The 14763-nt window shown below is 40.5% G+C and overlaps 2 protein-coding genes across 2 annotated transcripts; both read left to right on the top strand.

Annotated features, from left to right (window-relative positions):
- The first annotated feature begins 4544 nt into the window (after positions 1 to 4544).
- On the top strand, positions 4545 to 7357 carry LOC102207247 (uncharacterized). Its single transcript, XM_005737869.1, has 2 exons — positions 4545 to 4806; positions 6203 to 7357. The coding sequence occupies exon 2, from the start codon at positions 6211 to 6213 to the stop codon at positions 6970 to 6972; it is 762 nt and encodes a 253-aa protein (XP_005737926.1). The 5' UTR covers positions 4545 to 4806; positions 6203 to 6210; the 3' UTR covers positions 6973 to 7357.
- Positions 7358 to 8927: 1570 nt separating this feature from the next.
- On the top strand, positions 8928 to 12390 carry LOC102206963 (oligodendrocyte-myelin glycoprotein-like). Its single transcript, XM_005737868.1, has 2 exons — positions 8928 to 9240; positions 9967 to 12390. The coding sequence occupies exons 1-2, from the start codon at positions 9233 to 9235 to the stop codon at positions 11318 to 11320; spliced, it is 1362 nt and encodes a 453-aa protein (XP_005737925.1). The 5' UTR covers positions 8928 to 9232; the 3' UTR covers positions 11321 to 12390.
- The last annotated feature ends 2373 nt before the right edge of the window (positions 12391 to 14763 follow it).

Here is a 14763-nt window from a genome sequence, read left to right as displayed (position 1 = left end):
GGGGGGGGGGGTGGTATTTGTGAAAGACTACAGTAAATGTTGTGTTGCAAATCCAATGGTATGTAATGTACTGTATATACATTATTTAATGTACAGCAAATTAAGACAATTCTTCTAATATTTCTACAAACATTTTATATGTAAAACACATGACAACATTTTTGAACTGGTACTGCTCTGGCTATTACAGATGTGTATATATATTTATATTTTTTTCATGTACAGAATGCTGTACAAAAGCTGTACAATGTTTTGTTTTGTTTTTTAAGTATTGGCCAATCCGTGTTTTTGTTTTCTTTTTTTTATGTTGTTGTAAAAATTCATATTTTTGTATTGCATGTGATTACCATTCTGTACACGCAGTTTGTGTTTTCATCCATGGAAAACAATAAAGTGAGGCTTGTCATGTAAATACAGCTGATACGGTTATTTTGCAGCTGATGGTAAGTTGGTAAAATGTGTTTTCCAGCACAGGTATTCAAAATAACTGGACACTATGCATCATATCAACACGATGGCATCAACTGACCACATCCCAAAGGTGCGCTGTTGCACTGACGTCTGATGAATGTGGAGGCCATCTGGTCAAAATGAAATCACTTTGTTTAAGAAACTAGTTTGAAATGATTTAAGCTTTGTGACATGGTGCTCATTAAGGGGTGGACATGCTCAGGAACAATACTCAGGAAGGCTGTGGTGTTTAAATCATGCTCACATGGAAACCAGAGAGTGCCAGGAAAACATTCTCCACATCGTTACACCATCACCAGCATCATGAACAGTTGATACAAGGTGAGATGGGTGCTTTCATGTTGTTAATCACATATTCAGAAGGCAGCCAATTGCTTGGTCCCAGAGGGCTGGCAGATTTGGAATCGCAGCAACGACAATAAGGAGGGGGGAAAGCAAGACCGGATTAAATATAATATTAAATTACTAAACACTGCTAGTTTAACCTTAACTGTGCGAGAAAGAAGCCTGAATAACGTAACTTCTGCTACCATTAAATTCATTCTTTTGTTTGACATTTGGCATTAACTTGGCTAGCTGTGCATTAAGTCGCCATGTTTCTGTTTGTTCATTTGTTTTTGTGATGTCAGATTTTTTTTTTGTAACGTGGTGATCAGTGCTGGTTGGAAGGACCACCACTGAATTTTTATCTTTGGCCCCAACAGACTGTAGAAACACCACTGCACATTTTTGGCCAGAGAACTGCAGCTTGCTGGATGTTTTCTCTTCATTGGCCCATTCTCTGTAAACCCTGGAGACTGTTGTGTGGGGAAATTCCCAGTAGATCAGCAGGTTCTGAAATACTCAGATCAGCCCATCTGGCACCAACAAACATGCTACTTTCAGTAGAAATGTGAAAGAGATAGAAAACTGTAGAAAGATAAAACATATGATCTAGAGTTCTTCTTCTTCTTCTTCTTCTTTTTTTTTTTGCACTTTCCAAGCTTCAGCACATTCAGTTTAAATTACATGAATATGCTAAATCAAAGCAAGTTTCAATTTTAAATGTGATTTGTTTATGTCAATGTTTGAATTCTTTTAACACAAGCTGCAAGCATTATAAAGTACAGTCTTAGTATCTAAATTATTTGGGTTTCAGTATAAAAATGCAAATAAAAATAATTTGGATATAGTACAAATACAAACTAATAAAATGCTGATAACTTTGAACTGCTGTAGTTTAAAAATGTATGCATACTTGGACTTTTATGCATATTTTATGTGTATACTTTTGAACATCTCTCCTTTATTACAACACTCCATAAACACTTTGGGAAGCTGGTTTAGCTCAGTGAGTGAGCAGGCAAACATATGCCTGGTGGCCGGAGAGCAGTAGGCTTGAGTTCGAGTGCTACCCACGACTCTTTGTTGCTGCATGTCTTCCCCTCTCTCTGTCCCCGTTTTCCTGTCTGGACCAGTTTATTTTTTAAAGAAATATTGAAATATTTTTTCCATTCTTTGTTTGAGACAACATTACTGTTCCAGTTTTCTTTTTTGTGTTTTAATTTCTCTGAGTTAGCTAGGAGAGCGTCGAGTGGCAGTCATAAAATTAATGTCCAAAACAGAGAAAACAAATCCAAACCTATAATAAATTATAGATATTATCTAATCAAAAATAAACTTCCATGGTTATTATAGGTGAACATTATAGATGCAAGCCAAGAGCAGGCTGAGCACAATCCCATTTTTCCTCTAGGTGGCATAACGACCCAAAAGAAAGTGTTTGCCATCTTTCCTTTTATGGTAAAGACATGATGAGGCACTGCTTCTTTTTTAATGGTTTTGCACATTTTACATTAACTTTTGTCAAATATGTAGTACCTTGATGGGAAACATGTAAACGGTGTGTCTTAAATTTTAAGCTAACTTCCTCAGTTTGTACAAATTTGACATGTCAAGAATAAACTGCTTAGAATTTGCCAAAGATGGTGCTACTTTTAACCTCAAAAAGACAAATTTTTGGCTACGAGTTGAGAATTCATTTCATACAAATGTCTAATAGGTTTAAAAAATGTGGGGCAGTGACATTAATGAGCACATAAGCTCAAAGGTTAACTTCACTGTGTGATCATAATATTCTGCAAACACTCATTTATTAGTTTTCAATTTCATACCTTGGTAGCAGATGAGAGAGGGTGGCCAGGTTTTGCATTTGGTCTCACTCTGAAACAGTGACAATAATCGAAAGGCTCACTATGAGTCGGTAAACACAAGAGCTTGAATGGTTGTAGCTGGAGGTATATAAATAAAAGGAAGCAATTCCAGTTTCCCTATTTTGGTTAGGAAGCTTTTCTGTGACCTTCAGTCAAGTTTACGAAGCCTCGGAAGGTGCCTTGATAATGAGCGCTTGTGCTTGCGTTTGGTCTTTGAAATGTTTTATCTGAAGAAGAAAGAAGAATGGTGAATTGATTTCTGTATACTGGCATCAATGGCAAAGAGAGGACCTTGTATATTCTACTGCAGCTAAAAAGCTCTTTGACTCCAACTGGTACTGGGTCACATGACCAGCGTTTAGTGAGGGAAAACTGTTTCCATTACTGCAAGGTCAGCTACAGAATGACAATTAGTCATTTGTTTGATTTTGTTACCAAATTAGCAAGCTGAAAATGTACCAGCATTACATGTGCAACCAGTGGTATGTGTTATGCCAGGCATGTTCAAATCAAACCCAGAAATCACACAAAAAGCCTTCACACACACATAGCCACAATTTGGTTTTGAAACAGAGGGCAAGGTGAGAACACAACAGAGATAGTGAGAGAGCTTTCTCGTGGTCATTCTAACATTTGCTGAGTGCACCACTACAACTGTCAACCATCAATTGATGACCTTGGGACTCTCCTTAATGAAGCTGTCCACCAACACAGCCAGCAAGCTGGTTATTTATAGAAGTGAAGGTACTGAAAGAGAAAAAAAAAGGGGAAAGAAAGTGGGGCAGCTGGACACATGCAAAACATCTACAACAAACACACCATGATCTTACTAACAAATGGGGACTTTCCGTCATTCAGTGAAAGGTGAGGGGGTTTTGAGATGAAGTCATCCTCTTTCCTTTTGTTCTCAGTTCCCCTCATACATATTTAGCCTTATCATCCTTCTCATGTTTATTAGATTAAGTCAGCTTTTAGGGCTCAAAGAGAATTAATACTCTTTGTCAGAATATTTGGCCACCGCCAGTCTGAGGACCAAGCAAATAAAGGACTATAGATGGTAGATTATAGCAGCATGACAGGTTGTGATGTTGCCTTTAATACCTTTAATTTTGCTTTTGTCATTTTTTTTATTACCAGTTTTTACTGTCTGGTGTTGTTTTCATGCTCGTGATAATTAAATTGTCTGCAGCACAGCAGGTTAAGCAGCAGGGGGTCCAAACTTTTCTGTCTCTGCTTCACCGCCTGCAGAAAACATCCAGTTTATCTGCAACATCTTACCAAATTAAACATTCCCCTCTAAAGCTGAAAGTTATGAGTGCAGGTGCAGACTGCCTAAATAGCCAGAAATCACATGGGAAACTCAGCATACAGTAAGAGAGGAAAATAAAAGGGGAAGTTGATAAAATAACTCGATTTTTAATGCAAATTTTTTTTTTTCCTTTTTTTCTTTTTTGCTGTTGGTGAACTGATGCGGAATAATGTTTTTCATAAATGTTTTATGTCATCTATAAGTGCTTGTTCTGTTGTCCTTTTCCGCTGCATGTGGTGTGCGGTAACCAAGTGTCAGAAAGGTTGTATGCTGTTTGTTGTATGACATTTACCAATGCCTATAATTAAAAGTGCTCTGTGAGCGGTCGGAGAGAGCTCAGACAAAAATATGTAGGTGAAATTGAAGACGACAGATATAGGCATGATTATTATTGCTTTAGGTTTAAAAAAAAAATGAATCTCTGGCACGTCAGTTTCTGTGAAAGGCCTTTAAGAACAATAGAATTGCTCAAAATAATTGTGTAAAAAATAGCAGAGTTTGCAGCTCGACTGGTGTCCTAGGTAGGACAACAATGGGTTTTACTGATTATTTACGCCTCCCTCTTTTTATAGTATGCCACCCAACAGATGTCTGCGTGATCAACAGCAACACAGAACAGAGCACCAAAACCACTTCCTTCTCTTAATATAGCCTAAATGGAGAAGTAAGAATGAGTCAGAAAGACGAGTGTGCCGTTGATTTAGATTACTGTCAAATCTCCCAGCAGCTTTCCACATCATTCACATCTCTTCACCTGCAGCATACTGAATACGTGATTATAGTATTCACACAGAGCTGTAGTCTTCTTGGAACTATATCAAGATCATCATCAATGTAAGTCGCAAACTTTATCTTTAAATGCGCAGCTTGATTATAAATCGAGTGCAGATCTCAGTTAGAAGAAGCTCTTGGTAGGTTGCATGGCAGCAAGCTTCCCACCTACGTGGACCTTGGACACATATATGGACTGTTTGAGGGTTTGATAGCCGTTTAATGTTGGGAGCATAAAAGGAAAATTGTGTTTTCGCAAATATAAATTGACACTGAAATACAGAAAAAATACATATTAAAAATTTTTTTTTTTTAAATATGTAAACATGTAATTAATAATTTTCCAAAGATTCACAAATTCACATACTCTTTTTGAGTACCTAAGAGTATCCAACCCTATAGTTAAAAAATGTACTCATTACCTAATGAACAGTTTTCAAAAAAGTGATTTTTTTTCAGCTTTAGTTTTTATAACAAAACAGAATGGGATGTCGTATTTGATTAAATCAAATCTAAAGTGTTAGTTTTCATCTTGAAGTGTTAGCCAGTGTTAATGGTGCGTACCACCAGTATAAATACGATTGTGTATATTAAACAGGATTATGCACACTTTTTAAAAAAAATTGTCCAACTCCACAGATGTAAGGATGAAGTGATGAAGTTTGAGTTTAATGAAGTTCAAAACTATGAATTTGTAGTTGATTTATGAAAGCTGTATTTACATAGATCACTACAGAACTCATTATAGGTGTTGGGGTAAGGCTGGGATGGTCAGGGCGCCTGACAAAAGTATACGACAACGATCCCTTCCATTTTAATACAGCTCACTAATACTCTATGCAACTGATTGGGACCCACACTTTGGAATTTCAAAAGAAATCTCCAGTAGACTCACAATGACACTGTCACTGACTTCTATTAAATGCAAAAAAAACAAGAGGTAATTATTAGTAATAATCGTTATTATTAGTGTGCTTTTGTACCTTTAATTTATTTTTTTGTTTTTTGTTTGTTTGGGTTTTTTTTTTTTTTGGGGGGGGGGGGTATTTTTGGAAATCAAACACACTGAGAAATTACAGAAACGATGATACCGCAGCTGACAGCTAAAGGAGAAGTACTCTGAAATAGTTAGCATCAACATTTACATAAAGAGCCATAAAGCCAATAAAGCTGATGAAGATGGGACAATTATTCTATATGGTCCTGAACAGCTTGAGAAACAACAATGCTCTGTGATTAGTTTTTAAAACAGGAGCTGTCATATACACTAGGATGTATTAGAGGAATAAAAACTGTAATAATTACATCTAAAATGTTCTGGAGTCTATGTATAGAATATTAGAAAATGCAAAGGACAGCACATGTCCCTTGTAATTCTACTAGTCTCTTTCCTGTTCCTGTTCTGACATTACTGCAATAGATGGATTTTAAACCATGTTGCTTTGCCATGTCTTCACAGATACAAACATGAACGGCCTGCTCATCCTGGGTGTATTGCTGTTTACCCCAGGGCAAAGTGATGCTAACAGAATGACTCAACCCACCCTTGGATCTAATGGCGATCAATCCATCAATCAATCATCAACAGCAACCTCCCCTGGTTCCAGAAGCAAGGCTGAAAGTGTATCTCAGCCTGCCATCAGCTCTGCCTCCACTACCAGCATCACCACCACCACCACCACCACCACCACCACTGTGAAGACACCAACAACCACCCATAGTGTTTTTCAAAAATTCAAAGCTGAATGCCGTGATCTGTACATACTGTCTGGCGTACTGTTATTAAACTGCGTTCTTTTTATGATATTGACACTGATACTGCTGTGCAAGGTGTGCAAGTTGAAGAGACGTCTGAGAACCGATGGCGAACCTGTCAGCAACAACGAGTACTGGATGGGGACTGAGAATAAGGCCAAAAGCAAGCCTGACTCTGAGAGAGCAGCCAAAGAGACCACCATGTTAATGGCTGAGGTAACTCCAGCACAAGGGGAGACAAATAACGGCACCATCAAGGAAGACGGTGAGAAGGTAAAGGAGGATGAGAAAACACCAGAGGAGAAGGCGGTGGGAGATGCAGCCAACAGCGAGGAGGCTTCAGCTACACCTGTAACTGCAGCTGAAGATTCACCCTCCCCCAACCCACAGGCGGCCACCGAAGCCCAGCCCAGCCAAGCTGTAGAAGCAGCCTCCTCTGAGGGCAAAGAGGAAGGTGATGCAGAAAAGAAATAGAAGATTCCTATCTCATTCCTAAGATTCCCACCACTTCTAAATACTCGGGTTTTATGGATCTTACACTGTGTGTTTCGTACTATGAGTAGCTCATGAAATAATTCCCCCTATTTGTGTTCTTATACAGCCTACATCACTCTTCTTATATAAGAAGCTTAATATATGAACATTTTGTTTTCTTTGCCAAAGGATGTGATGTGGAGTTTTGTGTATAGCTGCCCTTATTTCACTTTGGCTTTAAATCCTTTAACTGTAATTTTTTTCTCCAGACAGATTTCAATTTGATAATCAACCAGCTGTGTGTATTCTAAGCTTGTCAACCATTTTATTACTGGGAAAACAACAGAGTGATGTTGCTTCCAATTCTTGTGTGTGAAAATTAAAATATTTTAACATTAGAATAAGCTTTTTGTTTCTTTCCCCCCAGCTCACCTTGTGTGTTTGTGTTTTTCCTCTCTTACTCTAATTTGACAATCACGCAACCAGCACAACAGAGATCCATCATTCAGAGTCATCACTGGCCCTTCAGCTGTGTAACGAGCTGGCATTCGTGTGTGTGTGTGTGTGTGTGTGTGTAAGCGGTCTGCTTGATTAGCAAGCAGAGAATGTGCGTCCTCCAGGCAGTGCCACTCAACTCTAAAAGAATGCTCTCTTTCACCTCAGCCAGAGCTGACAAAAGACATACATAGAAGCACAGACACACACACACACACACGCAGAAAACTTTTCCAAAAAACCAATACGGGGTTGTTTCCGCTGTCATGTGCAGAACTTTGTTTATCCACTTGCAGGTGACGTCATGATGAATGTGCACCTTTCTTTAGCAGTTCTGAATAGTTTGTTCTCTGCTGAGCTGGGTAGTGCATTTATACCACTGGCACTGAATGCAAAAGTAGAAGAGATAAAAAGTAAAAGAGAGAAATAAAAGCATGGCTCTAGGTGATGCATGTACATTGATGAAATAATGAGTAAATAATTTCAGCAACTCTTTACTGCCTGTATGGTGCAGCAGGTATACAAAGTCAAATTTGGGTTATTGGGTGTTCTTTTTTTTCCTTTCCTGCTACTGCTGCAGTATTTGGCAACACTGCACGAGCTGAAAGCAGTTTTATAGCACGCTAAGGGTGGTGGTAGACAGATGTGGAGTGATCGTGAAGCTTCTTGTAAGGGCCAGTTACAGGATACATGTAACTTAACCTCATCTCAGCAAGCTGCTAAACCCAGAAAAGAAAGTACAGAAAAGAAAAGGTGGGGAGGAAGTAACAAGCACTTTGCTGAAATGTGTTTTCGGTTAAGGTGACCACTGAGCTGAGACAATAGTTTTAAAAAAAAAGATTTCGATTAACTGCTGCCAGGGTTCTGCAGTCAGAAATGTGAGCTGTCTTTGTGCAAAAATAATTTTTGTCAAATTTGTCACACTTGAAAAGTTGAAACACTGATTAACTGTCTCTTTGGACCAAGTCTACTTTTGTGGTAGCAATACAGCAATGCAGTGCAGAACGGAGAGTTGCCTGTATTGCTGATGACAGGTAGGAAGCTGCAGCAGAGGGAGAGTGCTCTGCAATAAATCATGGTGCTCTTTTGTGGCAGCCTCCAACATTTACGAGGAAAATAAGACCCAATTGAAGCACATCATTACATTTGCAAAAGGAGGCTTTAAGAGGGGGTGTAGATTATGTGAGATAACTGATAACAGTCGATCCTATTTAAATACAAACAGGGCTGAAATCCGAGCACAGCAGCAGCTGTCGTTTTAAAATGCAGAGGGAAATCTTGAGAGCTGCCAGGTTTGGAAGGGACCAAGTGGTTTCCTTTGTAGTCCTTTTTATGCAGAGATCCCTTCATTATCCGCTACATTTCTCCTTACCTCCATCCTAATGCACCCCCTCAACCCCCACCTTACCCACTCACAAGCACCCCAGCCCTCCCCTTTTACTTCCACTGCACAGAGTAAATCCAGAGCTTGCAGTGTGTGATCACGCCAACCCCAAAAGATCCATAAGAGCCGGTAGTAAACTCTCAGCTTTTCAAGGAGCAGCCAAGGACCAAACTGCAAAGAAGTGAAGGCAGCCTGAGAAAAAAAGATACAAAAAAAAAAAATGGTCGAGTAGGCAGAGGTCAATTCTATGAGCGGAAAAGGGTGAAAAAAAACACCTTCAGCAGAACACCAGCTGGTCCTGGGATCAAAAGCAGAAAAGGACAGGGGAAAGAGGGGGCTGGACAGCGAGAAGGAGCAGAGAAAAGTGAGTGGAATGATAAAATGAGAAGGTGAGTTCTGAACAAATTTAATCACTCTTTTTACTCACACGTTCTGCCACACCCTCGGCTCAAAGATACTGCAGTTTCAACAGCAAGCAGCTCGCGACTGTGTCTTCGCCTGCCTTCGGACCGGCTGATGCATGAGCTCTCTGTGGAGTCATTAATAAAAACCCATCTACTGAGCTAGTTCTCCTCCTCTGAGAGCATGGGAGTGACTTTACTGACAAGCGCTGATGACTGAACACGCAAACTGATGCCAGGGAAAATGACAGCAGGGATTTCTCATTCTTTTGTGATGGATGATTTTCTTCAATAGATTAGAAATATCCTCCTTGAGTTCAGATCAAGCGCTTATCAGTTCTACAAAAGGACACAATTAAGCACTTTCCTAATGTTGCATATAAAGGATACTGCTACAGAATCTCTAAAGACATGGCTGCATAATTGGGGGAGTCAGTTTGGTATGTGACGTTAATGTTCGTACCTGCAAACAATGTAGTGATGCACAGGAAACATTAAGCTACCTGTCTTTGCACATGTGCGAGAGATGTGTGTATGTTTGTGGAGAGAAAGTGAGAAAGAACCAGCCTGTATAGTTTGAAATGCTTCTCCTGCAGGCAGCAAATGTTTGTATCCTTTGTTCACTATTTTCACACCCTGCAGGCCTCGCTTTCAGTGTGCCTTCTGAAAATGATGTTGTGTACAAATAACACTGGTTTGCTGTCTTTCTTGTAGGTGGAAGCTTTCTCTTCTGGAGCTCGTGCTCGTGTTATGGCTTGGGTTGCGAATTCTGGCTGTGTGTCCCTCCGTGTGCTCCTGCAGTCGCAGCCACAGGGAGGTAGACTGCTCCTCGAGGGGTCTAAGAAGTCTGCCCAACAACTTACAGTACAACCTGCGCTCCCTTAACCTGTCCCACAATCGATTCCACAGCCTGGATGACCAACTTACCGCTTACACCCATCTCCGCGTTCTAGATTTGTCTCACAATCGGCTGAGCCGACTGCCCGCAAACCTACCTCGTTCCCTCTGGCGGATTTATGCCTCCTCCAACCGCATTCAGTTGTTGGACAAGAATGACACGGTTTACCAGTGGAACCTGCAGCTGCTTGACCTCTCCGACAACAAAATGGAGAGAGCCACCTTTATCAACAACACGCTGAGCAGTTTGTGCACGCTCAACCTCAGCCACAATCACTTCTGGACTTTGCCCACCAACCTACCCGTACGCCTGGAGATTCTTGACCTGTCCCACAACTGGCTAGTAAAAGTACTTCCCGGATCTTTAGATCGGCTCCCCAGACTAACTTACTTCTACCTGCATGTTAACCGCTTCTCTGCAATGCCTCTTGGAGTCTTGGACAAAATGACATCGCTCAAAGTCATTGCTTTGGGAAACAATCCTTGGGCTTGCCACCTTTACGCCGACATCAGTTACTTGCTCTCCTGGACTCAGCGTACACCCGCACGTGTCCTGGGCTGCCCATGCCACACTCAGCCCGTCTGTGGAGGGGTGCGCCCTGGCAGGACGGGAGGGTGGCATTATGCCTCCTACAACTTACCCCCATTGGCTGCCAGCGCCAAGGATCTGACCTCTATGACCCCTAAAGCTAGTGTCACCGGCTGGTGGTATCTGTCTGTTTCTACCTCGCTGAACACTCCTGTTGCCCCAAGAGAGACATGGGACACAAAACACCACACTTTCACAGCCACACCCAGCATCAGCATGGCCACCCTGAAGTACAAAACCACAGGCACACACCTAACTATTGATCACATGTCTGCAAGTGTTAGCTCTGATTCTCTTCATGTCTCTGCAACCAAGCAAACCTCAACCACAGACACAAGTCTCCTTACAGAAATGACCGATGAAGATAACGCGACATCTGCCACAGATCAATTTTTTACCACAGATAGGCTGTCCATCCAAACAAAGAAGACAACCACACTTCGCACCAGAAGTGTGAGGAGGCAGAATCCATCCTTTCCAGGTGGTATCCCTAACAGTAGCCCTGCTCTTGTTTCCTGTTCCTGGGATTTATTCCTTCATAGCTCAGCGCTCCTGTCTCTCATTCTGATTCAAGTCCATTGAAAGACGAATGAAAAGGCCCAACACCAGTTTATAGCACAAACAAGTAGAACAGACACAAAACTGAATACTGCTGCTGCGCTGCAAACCTTGCATATATATATTACCAGCTTTACAGCTTTAATTTCAATGACAGGCTTGAGCTGGGTGTACTGACACTTTTAGAATTACATGTGCAAAAACAAACAACTTTTCTAACATTTTTACAAGCCCTGCTTTGAATGTCTTTTTAAGATTGTAATGAATCTAGCAGAGCACATGATGGCACTATACATCCAGGTACCAGTCTGTTATGTAACTGAGTGCCTGGTGCTTCATGGGCAGCAACAGTCTATTTCCAGGCTGTCCAAGGTGCACTTCAGTACACACTAATGTCCCCAATTTAGAGTTTTAAATGTTTTATTTTTTTAACATTTTTTATTGTTTCCCTATTTGTTTCCCCAGTTTCACTCTAGATGTGTATTTTCGCTTTGACTTTGTGCAACATTTCATCCTGTTAACTGTTTCCGCTCTCACTGTAGCTGTCCTTGATGTCTGGCCTGCTCGTTTCATACAGGGGTCAGGATGTGTGATCGAAATGTCGGGGACACGCACATAACAGGAGAGAACAGAGACTCTTTGGAGCAGAGGGCAGACAAATGGACATTGTTGCATCACTACAGTTTAACAAAGTCCAAATGCTTGGCGCTGCTTCTGCATTTTGATCACATCTCAGACTTAAGTGTCCTTCATGATTCAGTGACGCTCGTGAAAATTATCTGCATGCTGACTGAACGTCGCAGGAATGCTAACTTACTTGTGTCTTGCCGCAGAGCATTAAAGCGCAGACACTTTCGTGATATTCAAATCTCGACTGCATTAAATGCCAATGATGTAGCAGCCTGCAGGTTTTTTTTTTTTTGGTTTTTTTTTACAATTTTAGTAACGCTTTTGCATCTAGACCTTAAAGCTGCCAACAGAGGGAGAAAAGCACCACAGAAATCTGCTTTTGATAAACTGGAGAAGAACTAATGTCAGGAATTAGTTTATTGCTGGGTGCTGCTTCAAAGTGTTTTCTGTAATGTTAAATAAAATGTTGGCTATTTACACCTTCTGATAACTGTTTTCATTTCACCACTCACCACCTCCTCTTCTTTTCTTTGCTTTATCCTACCCTGGAAGACAGTTGTTCTAATTTAAAGTGTTCAGTGATTAAGTGTTAGGGGGAGAGGCCAAACAAACGGCAAATTAATGCTGAGCTTAATCTCGGCTTGTTTCTACACACTTGCTCTATAATAGGCAAATGAAGGAAGTGAGCGGCCACGCTGCATCTCCAGTGGCTGGATTTTATTCTCTTGTTTTTAAGTGTACTTGCCTTGTCTCACAGTTAATCACGAATCAGAACACACACAGAGTGTTTTCTGCTGGGTACTGTCCAATCGCTTTTCTTCCTTTACTTGGAAAAAGGGGGGTAAACTGAAAAAGAAAATATATCGTAGAACAGACACTATCCCAGAGGTTCAGGTGATTCGTATGACCTTTATCAATGGGTGCAAGACAAGTGAGGACAATCTCACATATGGGAACATCTGGGTCAGACAAAGAAGAGCTCCTCTCTGGCGGTGAGTGGCAAACGAAGGCGCGAGCCTCGTGAACAGGTGACAATATGGTGTTGTGTTTCCACCAGCACAGTCAATGATAAACACCTGATGCAATGAGAGGCCAAGAACCTGAACAGCTTACCTTCTAAAAACAAGGTTAAGTAAAGGCAAATAGTCTGTATTCTCTTGTATGAATCCTTTTTTAATGTCACAGAAAAATCCACATACAATACTAAGAAGAGATATTTGATGTGGCTCAGCCAAAACTAGCCTATATAACACTATGTAATGCAGTTTATGTTACTGTTTGTTAAGTCTTATGCCACAAAGATTAAAAATGTTATATTGTTAGTTTCAAAGTAAGAGTTTGTGACCAGTAATAACATTTACAAATGTCATCGTCCTGGTCCCCAAAAGTTTTTGTGGCATGAGCAATCGGGGAATAAAAAAATGCTTTTTTGTAAAAAAAAAGAAAAGAAAAAAAAAAGATACATTTTATGCATACATGTATTGATTGTCACATAAACCTATTTTTGGAGGCTTCACACATTTCAATTGATGACCCCAGCCTTATATATATATATAAGACTTATATATATATATACATAAGAGCTCAGAAACAAATGATTGCATTTACCGCTTAAAACCAAATATAGAAGGAAGCTGGTGGTTTGTGGGCTGATTATCAGAGAGCATGATTCGAGGTTTAGAAAGAGCTCTCTTTTCCATTCTTGTCTTCAGTTTATTTTCACTTGTGCCCGTGTGAAATATTAACTCATCTTACACTGCAGCCCTGCTTTATAAAGCTGGAACACAAAAATCCATAGTGTGGATGTAGTGTGAGCTGAATTTTTGATTTTGAGTTTATATGTCTTCTTTTTTTCTTCTTCTTCTTTTTTTTTTCTATCTTTCTGGCTCCCTTTAGCTGTGGGACTTTAAAACATCCCTTCCAGGTACTTTAGCTGCCAGTGTGCTGGCCTGCTCTAGCCAATTATTTTCTCTGTAGACTTCACAAAGTAATGTCAGATTTCTCCTCTGCCTTCTCCTAATAACTGACAAGGTGTAGAAGGCTAGCATCATTTACTGCTGCCCTGCCTCCCCTCTTCATCTCACCACCCAGGCTTGTTTTGAGTGAGCTCGCTTCTTTCTTTCAGCCACACTCGGAGACTTCACTCCACAGCGTGCTTTATTGTACTGCCCTCTTGTGTTCCCATACAATTAGTTTATATCAGCTTTATATGTATATGAATGGGTTCAGATAGGGCCTCACAGAAAGGCTTTAGAAATACATCACATAGCAAGCAGTCACTGTGAGTGCACAAAAACAGTTTTGACTTCATTTGTCTTTGTTGCTGGAAAACTCTATTTTCTTGTGTTATAGAAAGTTACAAAGCCAACATAGCTAAGAGTTTCTTTTATTTAGCTTGTTACTGAACCACCTTTTTCTGAGATTCAAGGAGAAAAAATCTCAGAGAAAGCAGCTGGGCCTTTTAGCTGTTCCCAGTCCAGACTGAAAAATGAATACAGTCTGTGCTTTAAGTAAGTGAGGTCACACAGGCACGGAGTAGGTGGTGGTGATTTCTTGCTGTTTATTTGATTTTTAGACACACTGCTTATAGAAAAGAAACACACACACACACAAGCACACGCGCACATAAAATAGGAAACTTGCAATCAACAGAACTATCATTATGCATCAGGTCAAAGTGACATGAGCTCTTATTGTCATGTGCTCTTAGCGCCCTCTTGTGGTGAAGCGACGTATATGAATGTTTATGCCAAAACGTAGTTAGAGACTATTCTTAGAAGGATTGTGTCCTTCACTGGCCTGCAAGTGGCAAAGATAGCTCTCAGGGACCTTTAGAA

The sequence above is a fragment of the Pundamilia nyererei genome, unplaced genomic scaffold (genome assembly GCF_000239375.1).
Source record: "Pundamilia nyererei isolate P.nyererei 1_Seehausen unplaced genomic scaffold, PunNye1.0 scaffold00080, whole genome shotgun sequence".
In the NCBI taxonomy this organism is placed as follows: Eukaryota; Metazoa; Chordata; class Actinopteri; order Cichliformes; family Cichlidae; genus Pundamilia; species Pundamilia nyererei.
This window is presented reverse-complemented; position numbering and strand designations above follow the sequence as displayed.

Bases quoted from the DNA above. Each gene is read 5' to 3' on its own strand.
- LOC102207247 (XM_005737869.1), top strand. From the start codon at position 6,211: ATGAACGGCCTGCTCATCCTGGGTGTATTGCTGTTTACCCCAGGGCAA.